We start from the raw sequence: 25,234 nt of genomic DNA, 5'->3' as shown, positions 1-25,234 counted from the left end.
GCCAAACCGGTTTTGGCTGATATATTTTTTTAAAGCAGAAAAATGGTGAGATTGGATCTGAGATTTAGGAGATTGCTTTGGGGGCAACCAGGTAGATGAATTAAGAGGTTGGCAAATTCTATAAAGGGCCAACTAGTAAATATTTTTGGCCTTGCTAAAATATGATCTTCATCACAACTTCCCAGCTCTGCTGTTATAGTCTGAAAGCAGAATAGACAATACTTAAATGGATAAGCCTGGCTGTGTTCTAACACAGCTTTATTTACAAAACCAGGCGGAGTGGATTTGTCGGAAAGGCCTTGGTTTACTGACTCCTAGATTAGAACAAAGGAAGAATGAAAGTAAAAAGACTGGACTATCCAGAAGTTCTCTCATTAATGGTGAAAATCAAAACGGAGCAAGGGAATTGAGACTTTTAACTGCGGCAGAGGGTAGCTTTAGACTTCAAGAAGATCAGGTCCTCAACATGGGCTGAGCTGGAAAGTGGAACTGTGCTCCCCACCCCTGGCCGGTGTTTCCTACAAGATAAGCCAGAACTCCCTCTCGACCCCAAGGCACATCACTCATTCAGGCCTCATGCAGGCCCTGTGACAGCAACGAGGAGGTGTGCAGCCTAAACCAGTGACAGTCCTGCCAAGGAACCCACAGCCAAGGCAAGGAGAAGCCTAGATAATGAGGCAGGAAGATCATTTGGCTTGAGTTAGGAAGGCTAGACTCCAGTTAATTTAAGTAAATAATTTGTTCCGGTCACTTCCTAGAATCCAGAGGTGGGATGCGCAGGTGGGCCTGAACTAGAACCAGGAAAGTTAGGAGCAGGTGCCTTCTTGGCCTCTCTCGGGCTCCATGGACTCTGCAGGCTTTGCACACTGGCTTTCTACTTTCCTTGTGCAACCGGCTCATCAGTCAGCGTGGGTTGGAGACACGGAGAAGGTTTATGAGTAGCCCTATAAAAATAGGAGGGCTTTCAAAAAGCCGTTTAAAAGGCTCTGCCTGCTGATGAAAACTGCCAAACTTCTTTGCTCTTGGCTAGGATTATGTCAACTCACGTAACACTGGTTATCCCAGACCCATCAGCTGCTCTGATTGGCTGCTGGTGACATAATATCAGTTCCCGAAGGTGATTGGCGGGCCAGCTGCCTGGCCACTGACTCCTAGATTAGAACAAAGGAGGAAAGTGGAGGACTTGAACAGAATAGCGCATGCCCAGTATGGGAAGAGCCCGGGAAACAACCAATCAACATCTCTTAAGCGTCGGGCCCATGTTTTAAACAAAAATTAGGTCTTTAAGCTTGTGAAATCTCTGTGCCTTCCCTGAGGTGCACCTGGCTTCCTTTGTGTTGCTTTTGCCCCCCCCATTTGCCCCAGGTGTGTGTCTCTCTCCCTGGAGACTCGCAGACAGGTGCTGGCACGTCTGCCTCCACTCCCAGTCCCCCTCTCTCTGCCCAAACAAACTCTCTGGAGCCCTGCGGTGGGCAGCCAACGCCCCCCTCTGCAGCCCAGGCCAGGCGGAGCGCTCGGGTCCTTCCCTGCTCCACGTGGCCACGATATCAGCATCTCAAGCTGTGGCCCTGTGCAGCCGCAGGGTCCCTCCTTAAGAAATTCTCCAAACAGGGCAAAGCCACAGCGGGAGGAATACACCTAACAGGAAACAGAAAGGTGCGGGCACAGGTGGGAGGGGAGTGTTTTCTTCAACAGGAACAGTAACTAGGGGCTGGGGACCGGCTCCCCTGGTGAGTCACTGCACATACTCTCCTCTTGGCTGGCTACCAAAGGAGAAGAGAACATATGCAGTCGTCGGTGGCCTCACGGGACAACGTGGGGCATTTTAGAAAGGTTCCGGGTTTGCAGAAGAGAACAGCACAGCACAGCCTGCGAGGGAAGCTGCTGTAGGCTGGGATTCCGTTCCTGGCTCTCAGCAAACTTGCTGTGGAGTTGGGGCTTCCTCTTTGAATCTCCAGTTGCCTCATCTGTTGAATGGGGGAATATAATGCAATCTTATCGAGGCCTTTTCCAGCTCAGTTTTCCCCTCCTCGTGGAACACTGGTGTCTCAGGAGCTGGTGAAGTGTTCTGATGCCGAGAATATTACCCCTTCCGGTCCTTTAGTAAGCTCCTACTATGTGCCAGGGCTTTACAGACATTAATGCTAATCTTGAGAATAATCCTGCCAAGAAGGTATTAATTATATCTATCTTAAGAAGAGGAAGCAGTTTCCAAGAAATATAGTAACTTGATCAATGTCACATAGCTAGTGTTCTTTTTTAAAAAATCCTCAAACAAGAATATTTTTTCCACTGAACTTTTTTTTCTTCTTCTTCTTCCTGAGATATAGAAAAGGCAAGTGGCAGCTGCAGGTATTATGCTGACCTCAGCTGTCAAAGTCTCTCCAGGTTGCTCTTGCATGCAGGTGTGAACTTTTTTTTTAGAGGGTAGATAGGAGGGAGGGAGGAGGAAGAGAGAAAGAAACATGGATGTGAGAGAGACACATAGATCATTTGCCTCCTGCACATGCCCCGACCGAGGCCAGGGATCGAACCTGCAACCCAGGTATGTGCCCTGACCAGGAATCAAACCCGAGACCATTTGGTGTGCGGGTTGACACTCTGACCACTGAGCAACACCAGCCAGCGCTGCACAGCTAATATTCTTGACTTAAATCCAGGTCTTTCTGACTTTAAAGTCTCCCAAATACGATTTTTTTTTTCTTTTTGATTTGCTTTTTAAAAAAGCTAATAACTAGTACTTTGTCAATTTTAAGTTTTTCCCCCCAACATTTTTACTTGATGACTACTATCAAGTACTAGCAGAACTCTCAAACCTATTGGCAAAAGGATATTGGAAATGAATGTCATGGAGACAATTGGAAGCTGGAACCTGAATAGCTCAACAGTTTGTTTTCTCCATGAGCCAATATGCTTATGACTGAGATTTTGTCATGTATAACAGTATGCACAATTAATTAAATAGGAGTTTCTAGCCCACTCGCATGCTAAATCCATCAATATATTCTGAGCTAAATCATGGTTCATATAATGAGCAATAGAAATGCCAGTGTTTCATCATCTTCTGCAAAAGAAGCTGACTTTTGGGTGCTCTGCCGCCTAAAACAGGTTTGAGCAGCCTTGGTCTCCCACTCTATGAATGCACACTTTATGCGCAGGAAAACTTCCTGGACAAAACAGAGCCAGGGAAAGTGCTCTCACCACCTTAGAAGCCATAACCCTGGGGGTTGTTTTCTTCTCTTCCCCAGAATCAGAAAGCGTTCTTCCCTTTATATGTGCACCTGGAAAGTTTTCCATCAAAACACGCTGTCAGGCGAGCCCTCGACCCTGCCAACAAAAGCAGTGATTGAGTCCAGTGTGGCTATTAACTAGATGGCCAGGCTAGCGCAAGATCAGCTGGTTGTGCCATGGGCAGAGGAGGGAGCACTTTCCATGAAGCAACCACATGGCGCAGGCCCAGGGGAGGAGCCTGCCATCGTCTGACTCCCAAGACTTCCCCTGACCTAACTTCTCTCCCTTTGAGGTTGAGACCATGAATACTTTCCTTATTACTATCTCCAAATGACCTCCTGACCCTCCCTGTGGACTTTGGAGATCTGCTCACCATCTTCCTTTCTGTCACATTCCCTAACACTATCCTGGAGATTGTCCATATGCACGTGAACAATTCACTCTTCAACTATGTTTTTCAGGATAGCATTACAATTTCCTCAAGGTGGCCAGGACCTGGCTGTTCTGTAGTCACATCTCTACTATGTAAACTGTTACAAAATTTAAGAGATGTATGCTGAGATGTTTTAAAATAAAATTACGCCAGTGCGCTGGTGGAAGTAACTCAATTCAGATCTGGATGTCATGATTATTTACCGAAGTAGTGTGAGCTGGATCCTAAAGGTAACCATTTGAGCTTTTACTTTTATATTTAGAGCTAATCTAGCTCTAAAAAGGGGTTGGGAATCTCCAAAAAGGAGTTGAGGTGCTACTAGTGATGTCAGGATTAATATCACTGCAGTTTTACAAATAAGGAAACTGAATATTAGAATAAACGGTCCCCAAGATCACACAGTAATTTGCATAATGAACACTTGAACTTGAATCTAAGAGGTATAGTGAGAAGAGCACAGTGCAAAATAGGAAAATTAATACCTACCTCACAGGGTTATTGTAAGGGAAATGACATAACTTATGTAAAGTGTGTGTGTATATGTGGGGGGGGGGGGGGGGAGGAGGCAGAAGATACTTAAGCAGTGCTCTGTTTACCCTCCTATCTTCAAATTCAGAGCTCTTTTCATTACACCACATGGCCTCTTCCTCACGGAATTCATCATAGAGGATATTATATGTAAGTTTTACAATGGATACAATACTAGAAGTCATTTAATTTGAACCTCATGCCAACCCTTGCAAGGTAGGTATTTTCCCTATTTTCCAGGAGAGGAAACCCAGCTTCTTAGAGGATACATGATCTTCCAAGGCCAGTCAGGTAGTTCAGTTGGGATTTGAACCCAGGTTTGACTATCCCAGAGGCCACACCTTTCCCATTAACTCACACAGTGACTTTCTGAGTTGATAATTAAGGTTCTAATAGCAATAAGCATAGAAAGAATATGTATATATGTTACTTCCCTTAGATATGTTAATACTCTATGGAAATATTATTTAGGAACTGGAAAGTGGGAATTTTTCCCTTCTGTCCTGTGAATTAAAAAAAGAAGGTGAACTGAGCTGGTTCAGGCGGGATCATGAGGCACCAGACCCTACGGGGAGAGGCAGCACGGCCTTGCAGCCATCAGAAAGCGAGGGAGACTCTGTTGCACAGCTGCTCGCCGGCACTGGGGGACACAAAGCCCTGGCAGAGATTCAAGGGGCCGTGGAGACTCAGCCAGTGCTATTTGCTCCGCCATGGCGACTCCCTGAGTCTCAGCCCTAATCAATTTACATCCCCATCCAAGCTGTGCCAGGTGCACAAAAAAGACCCACCTGCGCTTTTGCAGCCTATCCCAACAAATTGCAGACTTCAACTGCTCGCAGCCATGGGAGACACACTCAAGAAGCAGACCCAGGAGAACCAGGATGGCGGCATAAGGAAGAGACCTGTGCGTGCTACCTCACACAACAACATCGAAACTACCAAATATCAGACAAACACCTATCATACAGAACCATGGGAAAGTTGGCCCAGTGGAAGCTCTACAACTGGAAGGAGAGAAAGAACATTGAGACTGAGTAGGATGTGACACCAAGTACAGAGCCCAACCCAACAAACTGCAGATTTCAACTCCTCGCATAGAAAGAAGCGCATTGAGACTGAGTAGGATGTGCAGAGGCACCAAGTACAGAGCCCATCCCAGCAGGCTGCAGATTTCAGCTCCTTGCATCTGGGAGGGACGCAATCCGGGGGCAGAGTCGGGTCCGGGGCCAGCCAGGGCTGGGCCTGACTCGGCCGGCACTGTGGAACTGCTGTACCAGCAAGCGCACAAACATGCCCACTGGTCCCAGTCTCTTGTGGGGCGCTGGGGGACAGCAGACAGGCAGTCTGTGCACTTGGTGGAGGGCAGGAGTGCTGGATGTTCAACCACCAGGAACGCCTGGAGATTTTGTCTGGTGGGGAGCCACCGGCAGGGGACAGAGGGCCAAACTTCCTGTTTCCCCGGTAAGGCTGGGATGGCCCCGGTGAGGTCGGGATGGCCCCGGTGAGGTTGAAACGGTCCCGGTGTGGTAGGGACGACCCCGGTCAGGTCGAAACGGCCCTGGTGTGGTAGGGACAACCCCGGTGAGGTTGAAACGGCCCCCGAGAGGTAGGGACGACCCCGGTGAGGTTGAAAGGGCCCCTGTGAGGTAGGGACGACCCCAGTCAGGTTGAAACAGCCCCGGTGTGGTAGGGACAACCCCGGTGAGGTTGAAACGGCCCCCGTGAGGTAGGGACGACCCCGGTGAGGTTGAAACGGCCCCCGTGAGGTAGAGACGAACCTGGTCAGGTCGAAACGGCCCCGGTGTGGTAGGGACAACCCCGGTGAGGTTGAAACGGCCCCGGTGTGGTAGGGACAACCCCGGTGAGGTTGAAACGGCCCCCGTGAGGTAGGGACGACCCCGGTGAGGTTGAAATGGCCCCCGTGAGGTAGGGACGGCCCCGGTGAGGTTGAAACGGCCCTGGTGAGGCTCAGACGGCCCTGGTGAGGTTGAGATTACTCCAGTGAGGTTGGGACAAATAAAGGGGACCAGTATGGACTGATGAACAGGGGTAGATACAGAAGCAGAGCAACATTGAACAGAATATAAACTACAGTGGGAAGCCTGGGGAGGGTTGCGGGGGGGGGATTAAGAGACCAACTGAAGGACTTATATGCATGCATATAAGATTAACCAATGGACACAAGACACGGGGCGGGGGGGGGCGGGGGGTAGGGGCCGGGGGAATGTCAAGGGAGGGAAAAAAGGAGTCATATGTAATACTCTTTGTAATACTTTAAGAAATAAAAATTATTAAAATATTAAAAATAAATAAATAAATTACCTACCAAAAAAAAAAAAAAAAAAAGAAACAAGGTGAAATTGAGAAGAGTGTTAGCTATATAATATTAATAATACATACGTAATCATATGTAAAATAACCATAAAGTTCACATATCAACCTGATGGAAACAACCTGTTTAGGTACATGTTTTTAAAATAAATGTATTTTAAATGTAAAAACAAGTTAAACATTTGTAAAATTTTCACTTTTTTTGGAAAAAATATCTGCATTTTTGTCTTGAATAAAAATTTCTTGAAAACATGTTTGTTATTCTAGTTAAATAAAATCATCAACAATGTTACTAGCATAAAAACAGACACACAGATCAAGGGAATAAAATAGAGAGGCCATAAATAAAACCAGGCATATATGGTCAATTAATTTACGACACAAGAGCCAAGAATATACAATGGGGAGAGGACAGTCTCTTCAATAAATGGTGCTAGGAAAACAGCAACATGCAAAAGAATGAAACTGGACCCCTATCTTCCACCATACACAAAAAATGAACTAAAAATGGATTAAAGGCTTGAATGTAAGACCTGAAACCATAAAAGTAGAAGAAAACATAGGCAATAAGCTTCTGACATCAGTCTTAGGAAAGATTTTTGGGATATGACACCAAAAACAAAAGCAGCAAGCACAAAATTAAAAAAGTGGACTACATCAGACAAAAAAGCTTCTGCCCAGCAAAGGAAACTATAACAAAATGAAAGGGCAACCTACTGAATAGGAGAAAATCCTTGCAAATCATGTATCTGATAGAGGGTAATATCCAAAATACATAAAGAACTCATACAACTTAATAGCAAAAAAACCCAAAACCAAACAAACAATGAAACTCCGAAATAGTCTGATTAAAGAATGAGCATGGGATCTGAATAGACATTTTTCCAAAGAAGAGATACAGATGGTCAATAGGTACATGAAAAGATACCCAACATCACTAATCATCAGGGAAATTCAAATCAAAACTGCTATGAGATACCACCTCATACCTGCCAGAATGGCTATCATAAAAAAAATAATTAACAAATAGCAAGTGTTGGTGAGGATGTGGAGATAAAGGAAGTCTTGTGCACTGTTGTGGAAATGTAAGTTGATACAGCCATTATGGAAAACAGTATGGCGTTTCCGCAAAAAATTAAAAACAGAACTACCATATGATCCAGCATCTTACTTCTGGGTGTTTATATGAAGAAAACAAAAACACTCAAAAAGATATCTGCACCCCCATGTTCAATGCAATAGCCAAGATACGAAAACAACTTAAGTATTTGTTGACAGATGAAGGGATGAAGAAAATGTGTATATATACAATGGAATATTGTTCAACACTAAAAAAAAAAAAAAAGACAATCTTCCCATATGCAACATGAATGGACCTTGAGGGAATTATGTTAAGTGAAATAAATCAAACAGAAAAAGACAAATACCATATGATCTCACTTATATGTGGAATCTCAAACAAAAACAAAAACAAAGCCAAGCTCATAGATAGAGAGAATATATTGGCGGTTGCCAGAGGCAGGGGTTGAGGGTGGGCAAAATGGATGAAGGGAGTCAAAAAGTATAAACTTCCAGTTATAAAATAAATAAGTTATGGACGTAATATACAGCACAGTAACTATGGTTAATAACACTGCATTACATATTTGAACGTTGCTAAGAGAGTAAATCTTAAAAGCTCTCATCACAAGAAAAAAAATCTGTAACCATGTATGGTGACTGCTGTTAGCTAGACTTATTGTGGTGATCATTTTGCAATATATACAAATATTGAATCATACTGTATACCTGAAACTAATACAAATTGTATGTCAATTCTGCCTCAATTAAAAAAAAGGAACAAAACATCGACATCTCTTACATTTGTGCTAGTTGTGACTATATGCCTAATTAAAATGGTGAAAATATTACCCCAAACCCTTCCATGACTTGCTGAAAAGGAAATGGGTCACCTCTCAGTGAATTCACAGTTATCTGCTTCAATGAGCTTCATATTCTGGAATAACTACAGAATTTGGGGGGAAAAATTATTTGCTACATCTGGCCCTCCCAAAAAGAAAACCTTAAAATTATTTTTGAGTTAAGAAAGATGCATCATGAAGTTATGTTAAGTAACTAGAGTATACTTAGAAAAGAAAAACTTCCATGGAATCTCCTGTGCTAGAGATCAAATAGGGTCTAAATAAGTATTTAAATCACAATGTAGCCGAAACCGGTTTGGCTCAGTGCATAGAGCGTTGGCCTGTGGACTGAAGGGTCCCGGGTTTAGTTCCGGTCAGGGGCATGTACCTGGGTTGCGGGCGCATCCCCAGTGGGAGATGAGCAGGAGGCAGCTGATCGATGTTTCTCTCTCATCGATGTTTCTAACTCTCTATCTCTCTCCCTTCCTCTCTGAAAAAATCAATTAAAAAAAAATATATATATATATAAATAAATCACAATGTAAATGCATTTGATTAAAAAGTTCAATGAAGGTTTTTGAAGTAAGATATAGATTGGGACCCTACTCATTTGGTTTCAATCAGGTTTCCAATGTAATAAATATGCAATTGGCCAAGGAACAGAGGTCAAAACCTCAAATCCCACAGACCTGGGCAGGTAATGTAAACCGGAGGTTGGAGAGACGAGAGTATGCTCACTTATACGACGAGGATAATAAAAATTTCTTGAAAACATGTTTGTTGTTCTAGTTAAATAAAATCATAGTACTGTTATGAGGATTAAATTAGAAAATGCCTGTGAAAAAGCATTCAGAGACATGTTTATAGCGATTAAGACTCTGCACAAATAGCAGCCATGGTTACTGTGTAATCTTCGCCAACTGCTTTTTTGAATGACACTCCGTCTTAATAAGTTACCCTTTCTTGAAACACCCACAGTCTTTCTTCTTGCCCATCTGTGATGAAGCTAAGAATCTGACAAACAAGATAGCATAGCAGCATCTAAAAGAGGGAAGTAAAACAAAACTGGGATGTTTTTGCTTCATCATTTTCCTCAAGAAACTTTTGTGAGAGCTTACTGTGGGCAAGGCATGGTTGACTGGAAGAAATAAACATAGTTCTTACCAGTTATCAAATGAAGAGAGAAACACCTTCCCACTTCAGAAACCAGTGTATAGACCAGTGATGGCGAACCTTTTGAGCTCGGCGTGTCAGCATTTTGAAAAACCCTAACTTAACTCTGGTGCCGTGTCACATACAGAAATTTTTTGATATTTGCAACCATAGTAAAACAAAGACTTGTATTTTTGATATTTATTTTATATATTTCAATGCCACTTAACAAAGAAAAATCAACCAAAAAAATGAGTTTGCGTGTCACCTCTGACACGCATGTCACAGGTTCGCCATCACTGGTATAGACTGTCTGAAAAGGTCCATGACAGCACTACCCAGTGGAGTCTAATTTGTTTAGTAGCACATTAAAAAAAAGTAAAAAGGAACAGATGGAATTGGTATTAATATTAGCTTTAGTAATATACTAGTACTTAGTCAATGTATCTGAAATATTTCAATATGTAATCAATATTAAAAATTAAGACATTTACACTCATTTTTTTCATACTAAGTCTTCAAAATCTGGTGTGTATTCTACACTTACATCACACCTCAATTTGGGTCAGTCATATTTCTAGGGCTCTAAGGTCACATGTATCTAGTGGCCACCATATTGGGCAGCATAGATCAGTAAGATCTTTGGAGAGAATTGCTAAAGAAAAGTGTTAACATATTTGAACATTTGTCCTATATTACAAGGCTCTGAGGTTTCATAGCTGACAAAGGACTGGAAGGCCCTTTTGACATCAGCACCATCCAGATTTCCCTCCAGAAATGGAGCACAGTCCTCCTGCTGCCAGGACTGTTCAAGGCTCATGGCTCACAGCCGAGCCTTTCTGTGGGACTTGCCACTGGCCAAAGGAAGTCCCCTGGCTAAGGGTAGGCCCCACATCCAATAACCCATGTGCCCTCCAGCTCTTGCCTCAATTAGGACCATTCTGCAAGGCCACTCCACTCCAGACTTCCCTGGAGGAACAGCTGAGGTCTCTACTGCAGCTGCATCCCAGCCCAGTTTCTCCCTCTGCCTGATCCTGCTGTCCTTACTTTCTTGAGAGTACACTCTGATTAACCTCCTTCAGGCAGATCCCTTTCTCAGAATCTGTTTCCCAGGGAACCTACCTTAGACTTTTGTCGCCAGTGTTACGTTGTCCTCAAGGGAAAGGACTGTATCAACAGACTGAGACTTCTGCCTGTCATACTTGCGTAAGGACACCTAAGTCTGTGGGCCTTTTGCCAGAGGATGGGCTACATATCTGCAGCAAAGGAGGAAAACACATAATCACTGCAAATTCCCTCTTAAAAGTCCTCCCAGTTTTAGGGATCATAGTTGCTTCTCCAATTTCTATATAAGAATAGCAAAAAATTTGTCACTCAATATACAAATGAGATGATTGTCACTATGGGCCCATCATTTTGGCCCTGCTTCCCTCAGTCCAGCCTGCACCCTCTCGCAATCCGGGAACCCTTGGACATCCCTCTCGCAGTCTGGCACTGCTGGCTCCTAACTGCCCTCCTGTCTGCTTGCCTGATTGCCCCTAACCACTCTACCTGCCTGCCTGACCGCCCCTAATGGCCTCTGCCTTGGCCCCCACTGCCATGGCTTCATCCGGAAAAATGTCCGGAAGGTCGTTCAGCTGTTCGGTCTAATTAGCATATTACGCTTTTATTATTATAGAAGATGTAAGAGCTTGCTTCAACTCTGCCCTCGCCACCATGTGAGGCTATGAGAAACAGCTCTCTGCAACCCAGTAGAGGGCTCTCACCAGAACCCAACCATACTCGCACTCTAATCACAGACTTCCAGGCTCCAGAACTGTCAGGAATAAATTTCTGTTGTTTATAAGCCCAGTATGTGATATCCTGTTATAGCAGTCTGAACTAAGGGTAATGAGAAAGTCTTATTTTATCCTGTAAGTGGTGGGAAATCATTTTAGCTTCTTGAGGAAAAGCCCGACACAAAGAAACATAAAGGCTTATAGAAGAAAATAACAAAAATAATACAAAATAATGATAGTAGTGATAATCATTTACTAAATGGTAGTGGCAGTGCCCTAGTACATAGGACACTTAGCTCACAGGATCCTCACAACAGCCAAAGAAATTTGTAATATTATCCCCATTCCACAGTGAAACTGCTCAGAGGCTGAATAACTTGCCCAGAGTCCCATAGCTAGTCAGCAATGGAGCAGAGATTAAACATGGCCTGTGCTCCTTTCACTATATATGAGGCTTTTAATTCGGGTTCAAATGAGCTGAACCCAAAGGTAGAAAAAATAAGTACAAAAGCATTGTTCAGATTTACAAAGGAACTGAAGGGAGCATTGTGTCATGGAAACAGTGTGAGGCGAAGAGACAATTTGAAGAAAAGAAAGACAAAGGTTGGACTGAAGAATCCGAGGTGGTGATCGAGGTGGACAAGATGGGTGCCTCCCAACAGCCTTCCCCGTTTCCAGCCAAGCATCCACTCCTTCCCTGCAGCCCATGGGTTCGAGGGGTGCTGGTTCCATCGTTTGGCCAGTTACTGGCTTAGGGATGGTCAGGTAATCCAATTAGGGCCCAGGAAACTAGACAGAGGCTTTTCTAAGAGGGCTTCTTCAAGGAACCCTCTCTGTTGCCCAAATGCAAATGGAGAAGCATATAGTCCTTGAAGTTGTTGCAGCAGTCTCAGAATTAAGAGGGCAGCCAGCCTTGGTATGATGCCAACACGGCAAAGGGCAGAGAGAGGACGAACGGAGCCCTGGATGATTCTATTAACCTGCTGGATTAAACCAACTCTGAAGCCCACCACACCTCTGATTTTTCAGTTCTGTGAGCTAATGAGTCCTCTGTTGTTCGAGGCACCCTGCAGTGGGTTTCCAGTCACCCAAACATTCCGAATTGTTACAGTAGGGAAGGCTGTGAAGGGGTCTGCCAAAGGCTCCTCCTCCAAGTCACTGCAATACACCTTCATGGAGAACAGAGAAACGTAAAAAACCTAGCTCCAGGAAAACGCTGATGCCACACGTGTGAGCTCTCACTGGAAAGAACCAAGTGAACAGGATGGAGAGTAGGCAGAGAGCCAATCTCCCCCCAACCTGTCACCCCCAGGGCTGTATGTCCACAAGTATACACACAATTTCCCAGGTCTCTGATGCTCACGTACCAAAAATGCAGACCAGAGCGAAAGCTCTTGTGAAAGCAGAACCCCGGTGGTTTTTTATGTGAAGAGGATTCTTCTCTTCTCTTGCTAAGTCCTCAAAGGTATCTGGTTCTCCCCTACCTAGATATCTAACATACATTTACAAAATCAAGTACAGTAAGTGTTCACTTAACATTGCCAAAAGGTTCTTGGAAGCTGCTACTTCAAGCAAAACAAGGCATAACAAAACCAACTGTATCCTAAGCGAATTGATACACAAGAGTTAAGTTCCTACAGCGTATTTCTGGGCATAAGAACATCACCAAACTTCTAAGTAAAGACCAAAACTCTTCTAATATTAAACACTGAAATAAATGTGAGCTATACGCACATTTAAGAAAGATGAAGAAACACAAGGTAATTATTTTCCAACCTGCTATTCCAGTCCTGGGTGGCGAGTGGCAGGAGCCTATCCTGGCAGCTCTGGGTGCAAGGTTGGAACCCACCCTGGACAGGATGCCCTTCTAATGCTCTCTCTCTCTCTCTCTCTCTCTCACACACACACACACACACACACACACTCAGATAATTTAGACTTGCTGATGAACCCCACGTGCACATCTCTGGGATGTGGGAGAAAACCAGAGTATCCGGAGAAAACCCACACAAACATGGGGAGAATGTGCAAACTCTACACAGGAACTGATTCCCCCCCCATCAACGTCATAACGAAAGGACATTAGAAAGAAATAATGTTATTTGAGGACTTGCTGTATTATGCAAACTAAGGTATCTTAAAGTTTAAGCAATGAGTCAAAGTAACAAATACTGCTTTGTCAAAAAGGAACCCTTTATTAATCTATATACGTATAAAAAGCAAGCAAAATCAGAATGTTTTCCTCAGCCATCCTTTCCACATTTTATGTAGTTTTTGTGAACTATAAATCAACGATTTCTTCATGCCTAAAAGAGAAAAGAAGAGACAGTGAGAAAACTGAGGCTTACTGAGTGGATACTCATCTATAGGTTTTATGATATTCAGACCAGAGACTTGTCTTTAGAGTAGAGCAGCGCTGGGCTGACTGTGTCTAGGACAGTGGTTCTCAACCTTCCTAGTGACCCTTTAATACAGTTCCTCATGTTGTGGTGACCCCCAACCATAAAATTATTTTCGTTGCTACTTCATAACTGTAATTTTGCTACTTCATAACTGTAATTTTGTTATGAATCATAATGTAAATATCTGGTATGCAGGATGTATTTTCATTGTTACAAATTGAACATAATTAAAGCATAGTGATTAATCACAAAAACAATATGTAATTATATATGTGTTTTCCGATGGTCTTAGGCGAGCCCTGTGAAAGGGTTGTTCGACCCCCAAAGGGGTCGCGACCCACAGGTTGAGAACCGCTGGTCTAGGAGACCCTGGAAGCCAAGGGTTACTAATGTGATCAATGTGAGGGGAAAAGATTGTGATTTAGGATTAAAATGGTGGTATGATGTCAAAGGTACCTGAATTTCTGGGGTAAGTGAAATCTTTTGAGATACAAGCATACTGACAGCCTTTGAATTTAGTAGTTCTTAAAAAGAAAGAAAAAGGAAGAACAAAAACAAGATCTGTATGTAAATGGGCATCCCTGGCCCCTTTCTAAATCCCAATGCCTGCATCCAACCAACCCCACCTCGCGGCTTCTGTCACTGCGTCTGCCACTGATCTGCCCAGAGTGAATGTCGTTTCCATCACTTTCTGCTGCATAAAACTCAAATCCCTTTTCAGATTTCTTCTCTAGAAGTGCCTTCCTTGACTCCTCAGGTCAGTTCAGACATTGCTCCTCCTAGACCAGGGGTGGGGAACCTTTATTCTACCAAGGGCCATTTGGATATTTATAACATTATTCACAAGCCATACACAATTATCAACTTAAAAACTAGCTTGCTACATTTGGCCAAACCTTTAATTAACTCATCCCTAATGGCTTGATAGGGCCAGACTAAATGATTTTGTAGGCCTTTATACAGTCCATGGGCCAGATATTCCCCACCCCATTCCTAGACCCACACCACCTGCTGGTGTACAGCACAGCACTCACCCCACTGTACACTGCTTAGGGACAGGTTTACGAACCTCTTTCTCGGCCTAGACTGGGAGTTCCTTGAGGACAAAGACCTTGTCCTATTCATCCTTGTCTCCCCATCACCTAGTATAGAATCCAGCACATAGTAGGTACTTGGTAAATGCTTTTGAAATGACAGAATAGATGCACCTCATTCAGATATCTGATTTTCCAACACCCTCTATCTACTTAATCACAAGTACCAGATGAAACCGGAGAAGCTCTCTGGGGAGCTTATGGGAAAGAAGTAAAATGGGATAGAATAAGTGGGGTGTTATTTGTCTGTCAGATCTAATAGGATCCTATTTGCAGACAGCATTATGGGCTCAGCTTCCTTTGTGTTGAAAATGAGATCATTTAGTCCGTATTTCAGGGTGTGGCTCAAAGATCCAACTAGTCTTTCTCACCATGGAATACAAACTGTGGTCTGTGCAGCGAGTATGAAATGCCCACCCATGGCAGTGTACTTTGTAAGCACTGCCGATGAGGTAACAGGATTAGTTCTAGAGACTCTGAACACTTGGGTACGTGTGATCTCTTGAAAATACCTGGCCATGTTACTGGTAAGCTGCTCAGTCCACAAGGACCTTGTAAGAGGCTAATGTAGATAGTGGCAGGTTACAAGGCAAAGTCCCTGAAAAATACTAGAAACTCTGGCCTGGCTTGTCCACTGACTGACTACTTACAAACTGACATAGCCTCGTCAAGAAACTCAGAGCTCCTTCCCTGGCCTCCACCCCTGTTAATTTCTCCCTGGAGCAACCACTCTGGTAAACCTCACCCACTTGAGCATTGAGACTGGAAAGCTATTACGTAAGGTGCTTTTTAAAATTCCAGCCAGAACCAATCAAGACACTAAACAGAACACAGGTAGTTGCATATGGTAAGGTTCAACACAGCAACCCCAGGGCACTGAGTCAGAGCTAGAGGAAGATGCATCGACTATGATAAGTCCCAGTTCAACTTCAAAAACTTACTCACACACTCCTTGGAGCTTAACATTTACGGTAAATACATAAAGTACATCAGAGACACCATGAAGCTGTTTTTTTTGTTTTTGTTTTTTTTGGCTGCTAGTCCATTAAAGACTCCCTTAATTAAAAACAGTCTTTGCCTTCAATGGCTCTCAGAAAGACTGCAGCAGGGAACTGTGTTACAAAGAGACTGGAATAGCAGTCGAGAGACCTGAATTCTAGTCCTAGTTGGGCCACAAACTTACAGTGTAACTCCCCCTCTCTGGCCTTGACTTCCTCATCTGCACAACGATTGGCTTAGACTAAGTTAGAGGTGTCTAACAAGAGGCCCCTGGACAGACTTCATCTCCCTGTGAACTCTTTGAAACTGTCACTGTTTGCTGTGTAGATACATGTGTACTTCTGTGCAGAGGGTCCAAAGTTTTAGCCAGATTTTTATAGAAAGTCAGGATTTGCAAAAGGGTAAGAACCAACAGATCAGAATAAAGGGTCCTTTCTGCCTCAATATTCTAATTGCAACAAAAGTGGAGGACTTAAATTTCATGAATGTAGAATAGGCCAAATTTCCTAAACAGGACACGAGAAGTTGCTAACCATAATGAATAAATTAATTTAAATAAATAAATTAAATAAATTTGATTAAGTAAAATTAAAGGCCCTGTCCAGGTAGCTCAGTTGGTTAGAGCATCATCCCAATACACTAAGGTTGCAGGTTTGATCCCTGGTCAGAGCACATACAGGAAGTGAATGCATAAATACGTGGAACAACAAATCGATGTTTCTCTCTAAAATAAAGTAAAAAGAAACAAAAATAATAACAAAAAATGAAAAGAAAAAGACACATAATATTAAGTTTTTTCCCAGGAAGTGCAACAATAGGAACTCTACTAGTGGGAGTGTAATTTGAACAATTGTTTGGTCAATACCACAATTAAACATTCACACACTTTATAATCTAGTAATTCTACCCCTAAGTTTGCACCTAACAGAAATGCATAAATATGTTCATCAAAATATAGGCACAAAACCAGCAGCACTACTTGTAATAGCCCCAAACTGGACACAACTCAAGAAGCCATCAACAGTAGAGTGAAGAAATTGTGTATATTCACACAATGATCTGGATACAATGAGAATAAACGAACTACTGCTAGTCCCCACACCATGATGAATCTCACTGATGTTATGAGGAATGGAAGACAGAAGAGAGTACATATTCATATATAAAGTTTGAAAATGGGCTAAACAGAAGCATGGCAATAGAAGTCAAGATAGTAGTTAAAGTTACTCTTGGAGAAGTAGTGGCTGTGACTGGCAAAGGGGGTTCCTAGGGTACTATGGTCATGAGTGTGTTCACTTTGTGAAAATTAATTTATGATTTGTGCCCTTTTCTGAATATATTGAGATTTCCCATACTACCAGAAGATCTAGAATCTGTCATTTATTCAGTCACTATAACATACTGAATGAGTATTTATTGTGCACCTATATAAGGCACTGAGTTGTTGGGGATACTGGTATGAATAGCAGTTATGGTCTCTGTCCTCATAGAGTTTACAATCTATAGAATTCTACTTGGCCTCCATTAGCTTACTTTTAGTTTCTGCTTCCTTTCTTTAAAAAAGGATGGTGATTTAGGAATTCTGCATTTAGAAAGTGTCTTGAGGGAAGACAGCCTTGTAGGAGAGAAATTTTACTCTAAGATCCATCACTACTGTCTTTGCTCCTTCTTCAATGTATAAAGAAAGATGCAACATTTCTTTAAATATACCTTCTGCAGACAAATTCTTATTTACCCAAAGCTAGCCATTATGAATTCTGATTAGTACCTAAAGTCAGGATTTTATTTTGGAAGAATACAGAAATCTATTTCAATTTATGACTCCTAAGGTTTTTCTTCTATTGATTTCCAGCTTGTGTTATATGACCTATAGCAAAGTTACTACAAATGTAAGACTACAAACTGCCTATGTGACCTTGAACTGATGGGTCCAATGACAGACAAAATTCTCTAGGAAACAATGTGAGGCAGAGATATGAGTAGGTTGCCAGGGGTCTCTACCTTCCCATAACTCTATACTTCAGATCTTTAGGAGAGAAAATCAGTAAGCCTTCAACATTCTTCCAATTAATTTCCAACATAGTTAGATCTATCCACAAAGAATATCGCTCCTGAAGCAGAAAGTACAACTTATTTTTAAACTTTCAAGTTTAAATTACCAGAAAAAAGCACATTACCAGGAAAAATTTTTAACTATTATTTTGTGTTTTTCTTATTTAAATATGTAGGTACCAAAAAAAAAAAAAAAAATAGAAGAAATGTTTTAGTTATAAGAAATCAGAAGCAGAGAATAATGAATGATCCATTCTATTGTGTTCCAGGAAAAGGCTGGTTAGAATCAACTGAGGCATGCCAGAATCTTTTTAGGAACAAGACTAAACCTGTCTTGTTAATTCAGCTGAATCTTTTGAAGCTAGAGAAGTAAGTAGGTACCTGTCCCCAGAATGCATTCTGATTGACCAGAAAGTCAGGTGGAAAAAATAAAGCAAGGTTTCAAAAATTGAACTTCATTATCCCCGCCCAACCTTCCTCACCTCCTAAAATGGCTCCACAGCCCTAGTTGGTTTGGCTCAGTGGACAGAGCGTCGGTCTGTGGACTGAATAGTCCTGGGTTCGATTCCGGTCAAGGGCACATGCCAAGGTTGCAGGCTTGAACCCCAGTGGGGGGCATGCAGGAGGCAGCCTATCAATAATACTCCCATGATCGATGTTTCTATCTGTCTCTCTCTCTCCCTCTCTCTGAAATCAATTTTAAATAAATAAATAAATAAATAAATAAATAAAATGACACCACCATCTTACTGCTTCCCACACCCAAAACCTGGGAGTTACCTGTGACTCCTCTCTCTCCTTCCCATATCCCTCTAATCACCAAGACCTGGCGACCTGCCTTCTAAGTATTGCTGGCATCTCATCTCTCTGCCTCTACTGCAATGACGCGAGTTCTGGCTGCAACCATATCTAACCAGTTTCCCAAGCAATAGCTTTATCTCCCTTCAATCTGTTCTCAGTTCTCTAATGGCCTTTCTACAGTCCCTCTGCCCTCAAAAGAAACTCTGAATTCCCTTTCATGGCTTTTAAGGGCTTCCCTTGTCTGGCTCCTGCTTACTTCTCAGTCTAATCACTAAAGCCCACACCCCCTCCCCATTTCTCTTCCAGTTCCCACACCAGAACACTCAGACAGTTCCACTTCTCTCCAAACAGATTAGAAACATAAAAGACTGTTACTTCTCAGAATATGACAGTTTGCTTAGCTGGTCTTCTGTTACTAGTACCAGATGTGATGTCATCTGCTGCTACTATGAAAGGAGTAGGCAAGAATGAGGAGGCTGAACAGGCTTTTGCTACTCCTGTGCTGGCTGGCTCCAGCTGCTGATCCTCCAGGGTTGCAGACTTAATCCCAGGTAGGGGGCATGCAGGAGGCAGCCGAATGATATTTCTCTCTCACACAGATGTTTCGCTCTCTCTCAATCAATTAAAAATATTTTTTAAAAGTATGATAAAAAAAAGATATCTGCTTTTGAACCTTCCTTTTTTATCCCCATATGAGTAGGATGATGCAAAGAAGCAGAGTGATAATGGCAACAAAGGAATAAAATCTCAACCAAATACATTGGGGTTTTTCTCATCCTGCAGATCATACATCAGCTGTTTGAAAACTGAATACAGATAGAATTTTAGAGACTTAGGGGAAACAGCCCATAGCAAAAGCAAGGCAGAACAACAGCTATGACTGCAACAAGAGGACTTCTAAAGAACCAAGTGCAGGAGGGAGTTTCTGTGCTTGCTGTGAAGTTAGAGGGAAAACAAACAGGCAGATGAGCCACTCAGTTCCTTTACTTCAGCTCGAGGCCTGGTCAAGGGACTAATGCCATTTGAATATGACAGTGAAAAGAGCCATGTTCTAAAGAGAGGTCAGGAAACATTTAGGTAATGATACCAAAAGAAAAAAACAAAACAAAACTAGGCACAGTACTAGATGTTTTTCTTTTTTTAATATACTTTTATTGATTTCAGAGAGGAAGGAAGAGGGAGAGAGAGATAGAAACATCAATGATGAGAGAGAATCATTGATTGGCTGCCTCCTGCACGCCCCCCACTGGGGATCGAGCCTGCCACCCAGGCATGTGCCCTTCATCAGAATTGAACCTGGGACCCTTCAGTCCGCAGGCCGACGCTCCAAACCGGCTAGGGCAGTACTAGATGTTTTTACATATTTAAGATACAATTTTTATAACCTGGTAAGGCAGGTAAAATTATCCTCATGAAATTAAAACTCAGAAAAATTAGGTAACTTGCCTCAGTCACAGTAGTTAGGCTGGAATTTGAACCCTAGTCTCTGGGGCTCACAAACCCCTGCTCGTGGCCTGGACGGCCTTCCTCAGCCCACAGCCATCATAAACCAGACAAGCCAGATCGTAAGGTAAGTAAACCTACAGACTCTGAGTGGGTGCTCATCACTTTCCACAATTTCTGCAACCTCAGTGCAGGTTACAGACATTCTGATACTCTGGACTTCGTCAATCCTATGAGGTATCTTTAGAAGGAAAAGGGAAACAAGCATTAAGCACAGGGGAACCTGCAATGGGGGCTCACTCCACCGCCACAAGGAAATCTGGGCTGTGTTTTGAGGTGTTACCCACTGCCCTCTGCTGGTCACTGGGAAGAACGAGTGGGAAGAGGACCAAAGAGTCATTTCAGCCTGAAATACTATGATTCATTTTAAAAAACCTTTTCTTAGAGAAAAATTCAAACTTACAAAAGAATAGTACACTATGTCTCCATGTATCTTCATCCAGCTTCAAAAATGTATCAAGTCATGACCAATCCTGTGTCATCTACTGTTTACCCACTTCCCTCCACTGTTTTATTTTGAAGCAAATCTCAGACATCCTGTCTTTTCATCTAAATATTTTAGTATGTATTTCTACAAGAAAAGGAATTTTTTAAAACCCCATCGTATACAACAGATAATAAATAATAAAGTAATTCCTTATAGCTTAGGAAGCCTCCCTAAGAAAGAAAAAATAAACAAAAACCCCTCAAAACATTCAGCCTCTCCCAATAAGGATTATAGAAAGGGAGCAGCAATCATGCAAAACACAGAACCACCCAAACAAACAAAAGCACCTCATATTCAGCCTTGCCAGGATAAACATAGCAGAAACACAGATTAAATAAAAGTAACTGAATTGAAAATGCGTTATGTACCCTTGAATGGTAGAAACATCGTCCGCTGAGTAGATCTGGCACACACACTCTTTCCTGACTCTTTCCAAAGATTCAGGAGGACCACACGGTGTCCCTGGGGCCAAGCACTCAGCTGTGTAACCAGGAGGCTGGGGTGAGATGCTAAGATGTGAGACCACACCAGCTCCCTGGCAATCTCAACCCAGGGATCGGAATCAGGCTGAAAGTCCACTCCCGTCTTTGTGTTACCTCTGAGACATTTATGCCCTGGTACTACTGCAAATTTCTATTTACATGCCTGTCTCTCTTTCTAGACTATGAACTTCTTGAAGGTACGATAGTGTTTTGTGTTCACTTTTTTTTTTTTTTAATCCTCACCCGAGGATATTTTTCCCATTGATTTTCAGAGAGAGTGGAAAGGAGAGGGGGTAGGGGAAGAGAGAAACATTGATGTAAAGAGAAACATCGACTGGTTGCCTCCCACACACATCCCAAATGGGGCCCGGCATCGAACCTGAGACGGGTCAGGTCGAGGCCCTAACCACTGAGCACACAGATCAGGGGCCATGTTCACTTTGCATGTGTGGCTAACACATAAGAGACATTCAGTGGATGGTTATATAAGAAAGAGTAAACTAGAAAAGTCCATTTTTTGACATTACCAAGCACTGGAAACAATGGGGAAAAACAAGAACTCTCATATTTTACTAGTGGGATTGATATAACTACTTGGGAGGGCAATTTGGTTATATCCAAAGAGGTTCAAATGCTTAAGCCCATAAATCAAAAACAGGATGTTTTAAAATTAAAAAAAAAAGAAGATTCAGATGGGGAGAAAAAGAAAAGAAAAAGAGCTCCTAGAAATTAGAAATGTAATAGCAGAAATAAAAAAACTCAACAGAAGGTTTGGAAGCTGAAGCTGAGAATAACTCCTAGAAAACAAGACAAAAGGACAAAGAGACCAAACATAGGAGAAAAAAGAAAGAAAACCAAAGAACTAGACTAGGAGGTCCAATATTTGAATAAAAGGAGTTCCAGAAAGAGAAGAGAGAAAACAGATGGGAAGAAAGTAAAAAAGAATAAATGAAAAATTTCTTATATTGAGTGAACAAACTGAAAAATGAGTATCGTAACAGATAAAGACAGACTCATGTCAAAGCATATCAGAGCCCTGCAGGAAATGAAGGCCTGTTAGGCCTTAGCAATCTTAGAAGTGAGAAGATAGCTGGAGCAATGGTATCAAAATTCTAAAGAAAAATTATTTCCAATCTATCCCCAGGCTAAGTCTCAATTTATGTGGGAGAGTAGACTAGAGATACATTTAGACATACGTGGTCTCCAAATGTGCCTCCCATGCACCCTTTCTCGGAAAATTCCTGCATGGTGTGCTTCACCAAAAGGAGAGTGTGCACCATGAAGAGAAAAGACTGAGATACAGGAAAGACGGTGTTCCTCACACGAAACAGATAAAGACAATCTCTGTGGGCAAAGGAATTTGTGCAGGGAAGGAAAAGTGTTTTATGTGGCTCACCTAGGAGTCTCATTAACACAGGCAGTGTCAACTCTGAACACTGATTTTACCAATATATCTGTATTAGAGGGATGGGAGGGAGGGGTGAGTGTGTGTGGTGAGGCTGGGTAGAGAGTTGAATTCTAATCTACCTTAGTGAGAAGCCAAAAGCAGTAATATAAGGTTATTATTTAGTGAACAGGCAGTGAAAACAAAAATACCCCACTAAGAGACTTGAAAGTGGTTGTCTCTGGAGAGGGGAAGTGGGAGAGAAGAGCAAGGCACTGCTGTTTCTGCAATGATATGCATGTGTAACTTTCCTAAACAAAAACATGAGGGGAAAACCTGCACACGGGAGTTACTCAGAAACCTTAGAGGGGCAGGAAAGCCTTCCAACAGTACCTCATATGGTTTGACTTTTTTAGGCGAACAGATTACAGTGCTGTCTGCCTGTCTGTACATTATTGCAATGTCCTAGTTTATGACCATTAGAATGCCAGCATTTCACAAGTACCTTCAGGACACAGACAACGCTTTACATTTTAACCAGGGGCGGATTTTCTAAGTTCTTACCAGCAGTGAAAATGCCTTTGGTGCTCTGTCTCAGACTCGAAGGTCTCACAATTGCCAAAAGCCCTGTGAGAAAAAAAATCCAGCAAGGATGCCAAAAAAGCCAGATGTTAGTCATCTCAACACTTTTAAAAACCTGAAACTAAATATTCTTTCAGTTAGTCAATAAAACAGGCACATCTATCTGTTCTGGTGTCACAGAATGACAGTGAAAAGGGTATCAGGATTGAGGGCCAGGAGACTGGAGTTGCCAGCATGTCCCCACCCACCTATATGAGCACAGGCAAATGACTGACCCCTCTGGGCCGGGGCCTACTCATCTTAAACACGGTGGGTTAGGTGACCTTCAAAGGTCATTTTATGACTTTAAACCTACTTAAGGCTACTAGTTCTCAATTCCAAGATGGAAGAAGATTAAAAAAACCCACCCCCAAAAAAACAAAAACAAAAAACCCACAAATGTTTCTGCCCAGGAATAAAACTTCCATTCTGAAAACACACACAGGACTCCTCAGTGAGGATCAATAGTATAGTCCCCATGCGCTATGAAAGGCAGCAGGGATCACACCGTGACCAGATTCATGTTAAAATAAAAAATAGCAAAGGACATGCCTCTATATTTATCTTCAGAACAGATACCTGGTGACCTAAACAGATGCTCTGACAACCTGGGGCAGGTCCCTGAGAGCGTGTGCGTGGAGCCCGCCTATTGCAGCTAATGTTCAATATTGTCACTGTGATTATTTAGCACTGTGGCTTGTACCTTAGAGGGTTAAGTACTTAGTCAATGAAACAGGAGAATGCACTCATCTGAGGGAGTCATTTTCTTTCTTTTTTTAAAATATATTTTTATTGATTTCAGAGAGGGAGGGAGGGAGAGAAAGAGACAGAAACATCAATAATGAGAGAGAATCATTAATCTGCTGCCTCCTGCACACCCCACACTGGGGACTGAGCCCACAACCTGGCCACGTGCCCTGACCAGGGATTGAACCATAACCTCCTGGTTCATAGGTTGACACTCAATCACTGAGCCACACTGGCTGTGCAGGGAGGGAGTCATTTTCAATTTCAAAATTATTTCTTTACTGACTGACCTCATAAAATACCTTGAACACCTCAAAGGGAAGTGGGTCTCTGAAGACAAGGTTCAGACTTTTTGGTAAATATCAGGGAAGCCCTGGGGATAACGCCCAGAACATAGGCTATATCAGAGGTACCCGCTGGACACACTACGAGACACACTGAATGGGAACTAGTTGATGAAAGCTGTGTTTTTAAAGTCATCTGATAAAAGCTGTGTTCTTGGTGTTATTAAAGCAATAAAAATGTCACCAGTCTCCTGCCTTCTCAGACCACCAGGAAGAACACAGACTTGTCTTTAAAATAACTGCTAAAAGTTATGCTCTTGGGACCAAAAGAAACATTGTTTTCCCCCTTAGACAGTGATTTAGGACCCAGGAATTGGAACATAGAAATACTTTTATATCTACTTCAAACAAATGAAAATTTAAATTTGGAAACCCACAGGCTGTTAGTGCTTTCTTCTTCCTAGAAGCAATCTATCTCTTGATCTCACCAGTAAGAAAAAAATAAAGAATACATCGCACAGTCACAAAGCTTGCTTCTACCTATGGCCAGCACTTCCTCAAAAGTCAAATTCATAAACATACCTAGATGCACGATGTCTCCACAGTCAGGGTCATTAGCAAGTTGAAAAAGAGTTTCTTCCACATCTCTGTTTTTTCCAGGGGGATCCATAATATTATGTATTTCTTGCTGTAAGGTTTTGGGCAATGCCAACAGCTGAGTGAACTGTCCTTCTGGGCTTTTATCTATCTAAGGAATAAAAAAAAAAAAGATGATGTCAATGGAAAGTTCTTTGAATTCTATAAATATTCAAAGGTCCATGGTTTCTCTTTATTTTTTTAATCCTCACCTGAGGATATGTTTAGAGGGAGGAAGGGAGAGACAGAAACATGGATATGAGACAGAACATCGATCGGCTGCCTACCATACATGCCCCAACCAGGGATCGAACCCGAAACATAGGTGTATGTGCTCTGACCAGGAATCAAACCCACAACCTTTTGGTGCCTGGGACAACACTCTAGC

At 42.5% G+C, this 25,234-nt stretch overlaps 1 protein-coding gene and 1 pseudogene across 3 annotated transcripts in view; both read right to left on the bottom strand.

Annotated features, from left to right (window-relative positions):
* Window positions 1–2,322: 2,322 nt before the first annotated feature.
* LOC138992856 (small nucleolar RNA SNORA44) lies at window positions 2,323–2,471 on the bottom strand (annotated as a pseudogene).
* An 11,058-nt stretch (window positions 2,472–13,529) lies between these two features.
* The window catches only part of TAMM41 (TAM41 mitochondrial translocator assembly and maintenance homolog), a 47,391-nt gene continuing 35,686 nt past the window's right edge, over window positions 13,530–25,234 (bottom strand). For all 3 annotated transcript variants that reach the window (XM_070391465.1, XM_070391466.1, XM_070391467.1), the window contains 3 exons: window positions 24,793–24,958; window positions 23,123–23,185; window positions 13,530–13,660 (listed from right to left, as the gene is read on the bottom strand). In XM_070391465.1, coding sequence (XP_070247566.1) covers window positions 13,584–13,660; window positions 23,123–23,185; window positions 24,793–24,958 — 306 coding nt within the window. In that variant the 3' untranslated portion in view covers window positions 13,530–13,583. The remainder of the gene's footprint in view (window positions 13,661–23,122; window positions 23,186–24,792; window positions 24,959–25,234) is intronic.

The sequence above is a fragment of the Myotis yumanensis genome, unplaced genomic scaffold, assembly GCF_028538775.1.
Source record: "Myotis yumanensis isolate MYYU_CA2020_CCGP unplaced genomic scaffold, mMyoYum1.0.hap1 SCAF_14, whole genome shotgun sequence".
NCBI classification, from domain to species: Eukaryota; Metazoa; Chordata; class Mammalia; order Chiroptera; family Vespertilionidae; genus Myotis; species Myotis yumanensis.
This window is presented reverse-complemented; position numbering and strand designations above follow the sequence as displayed.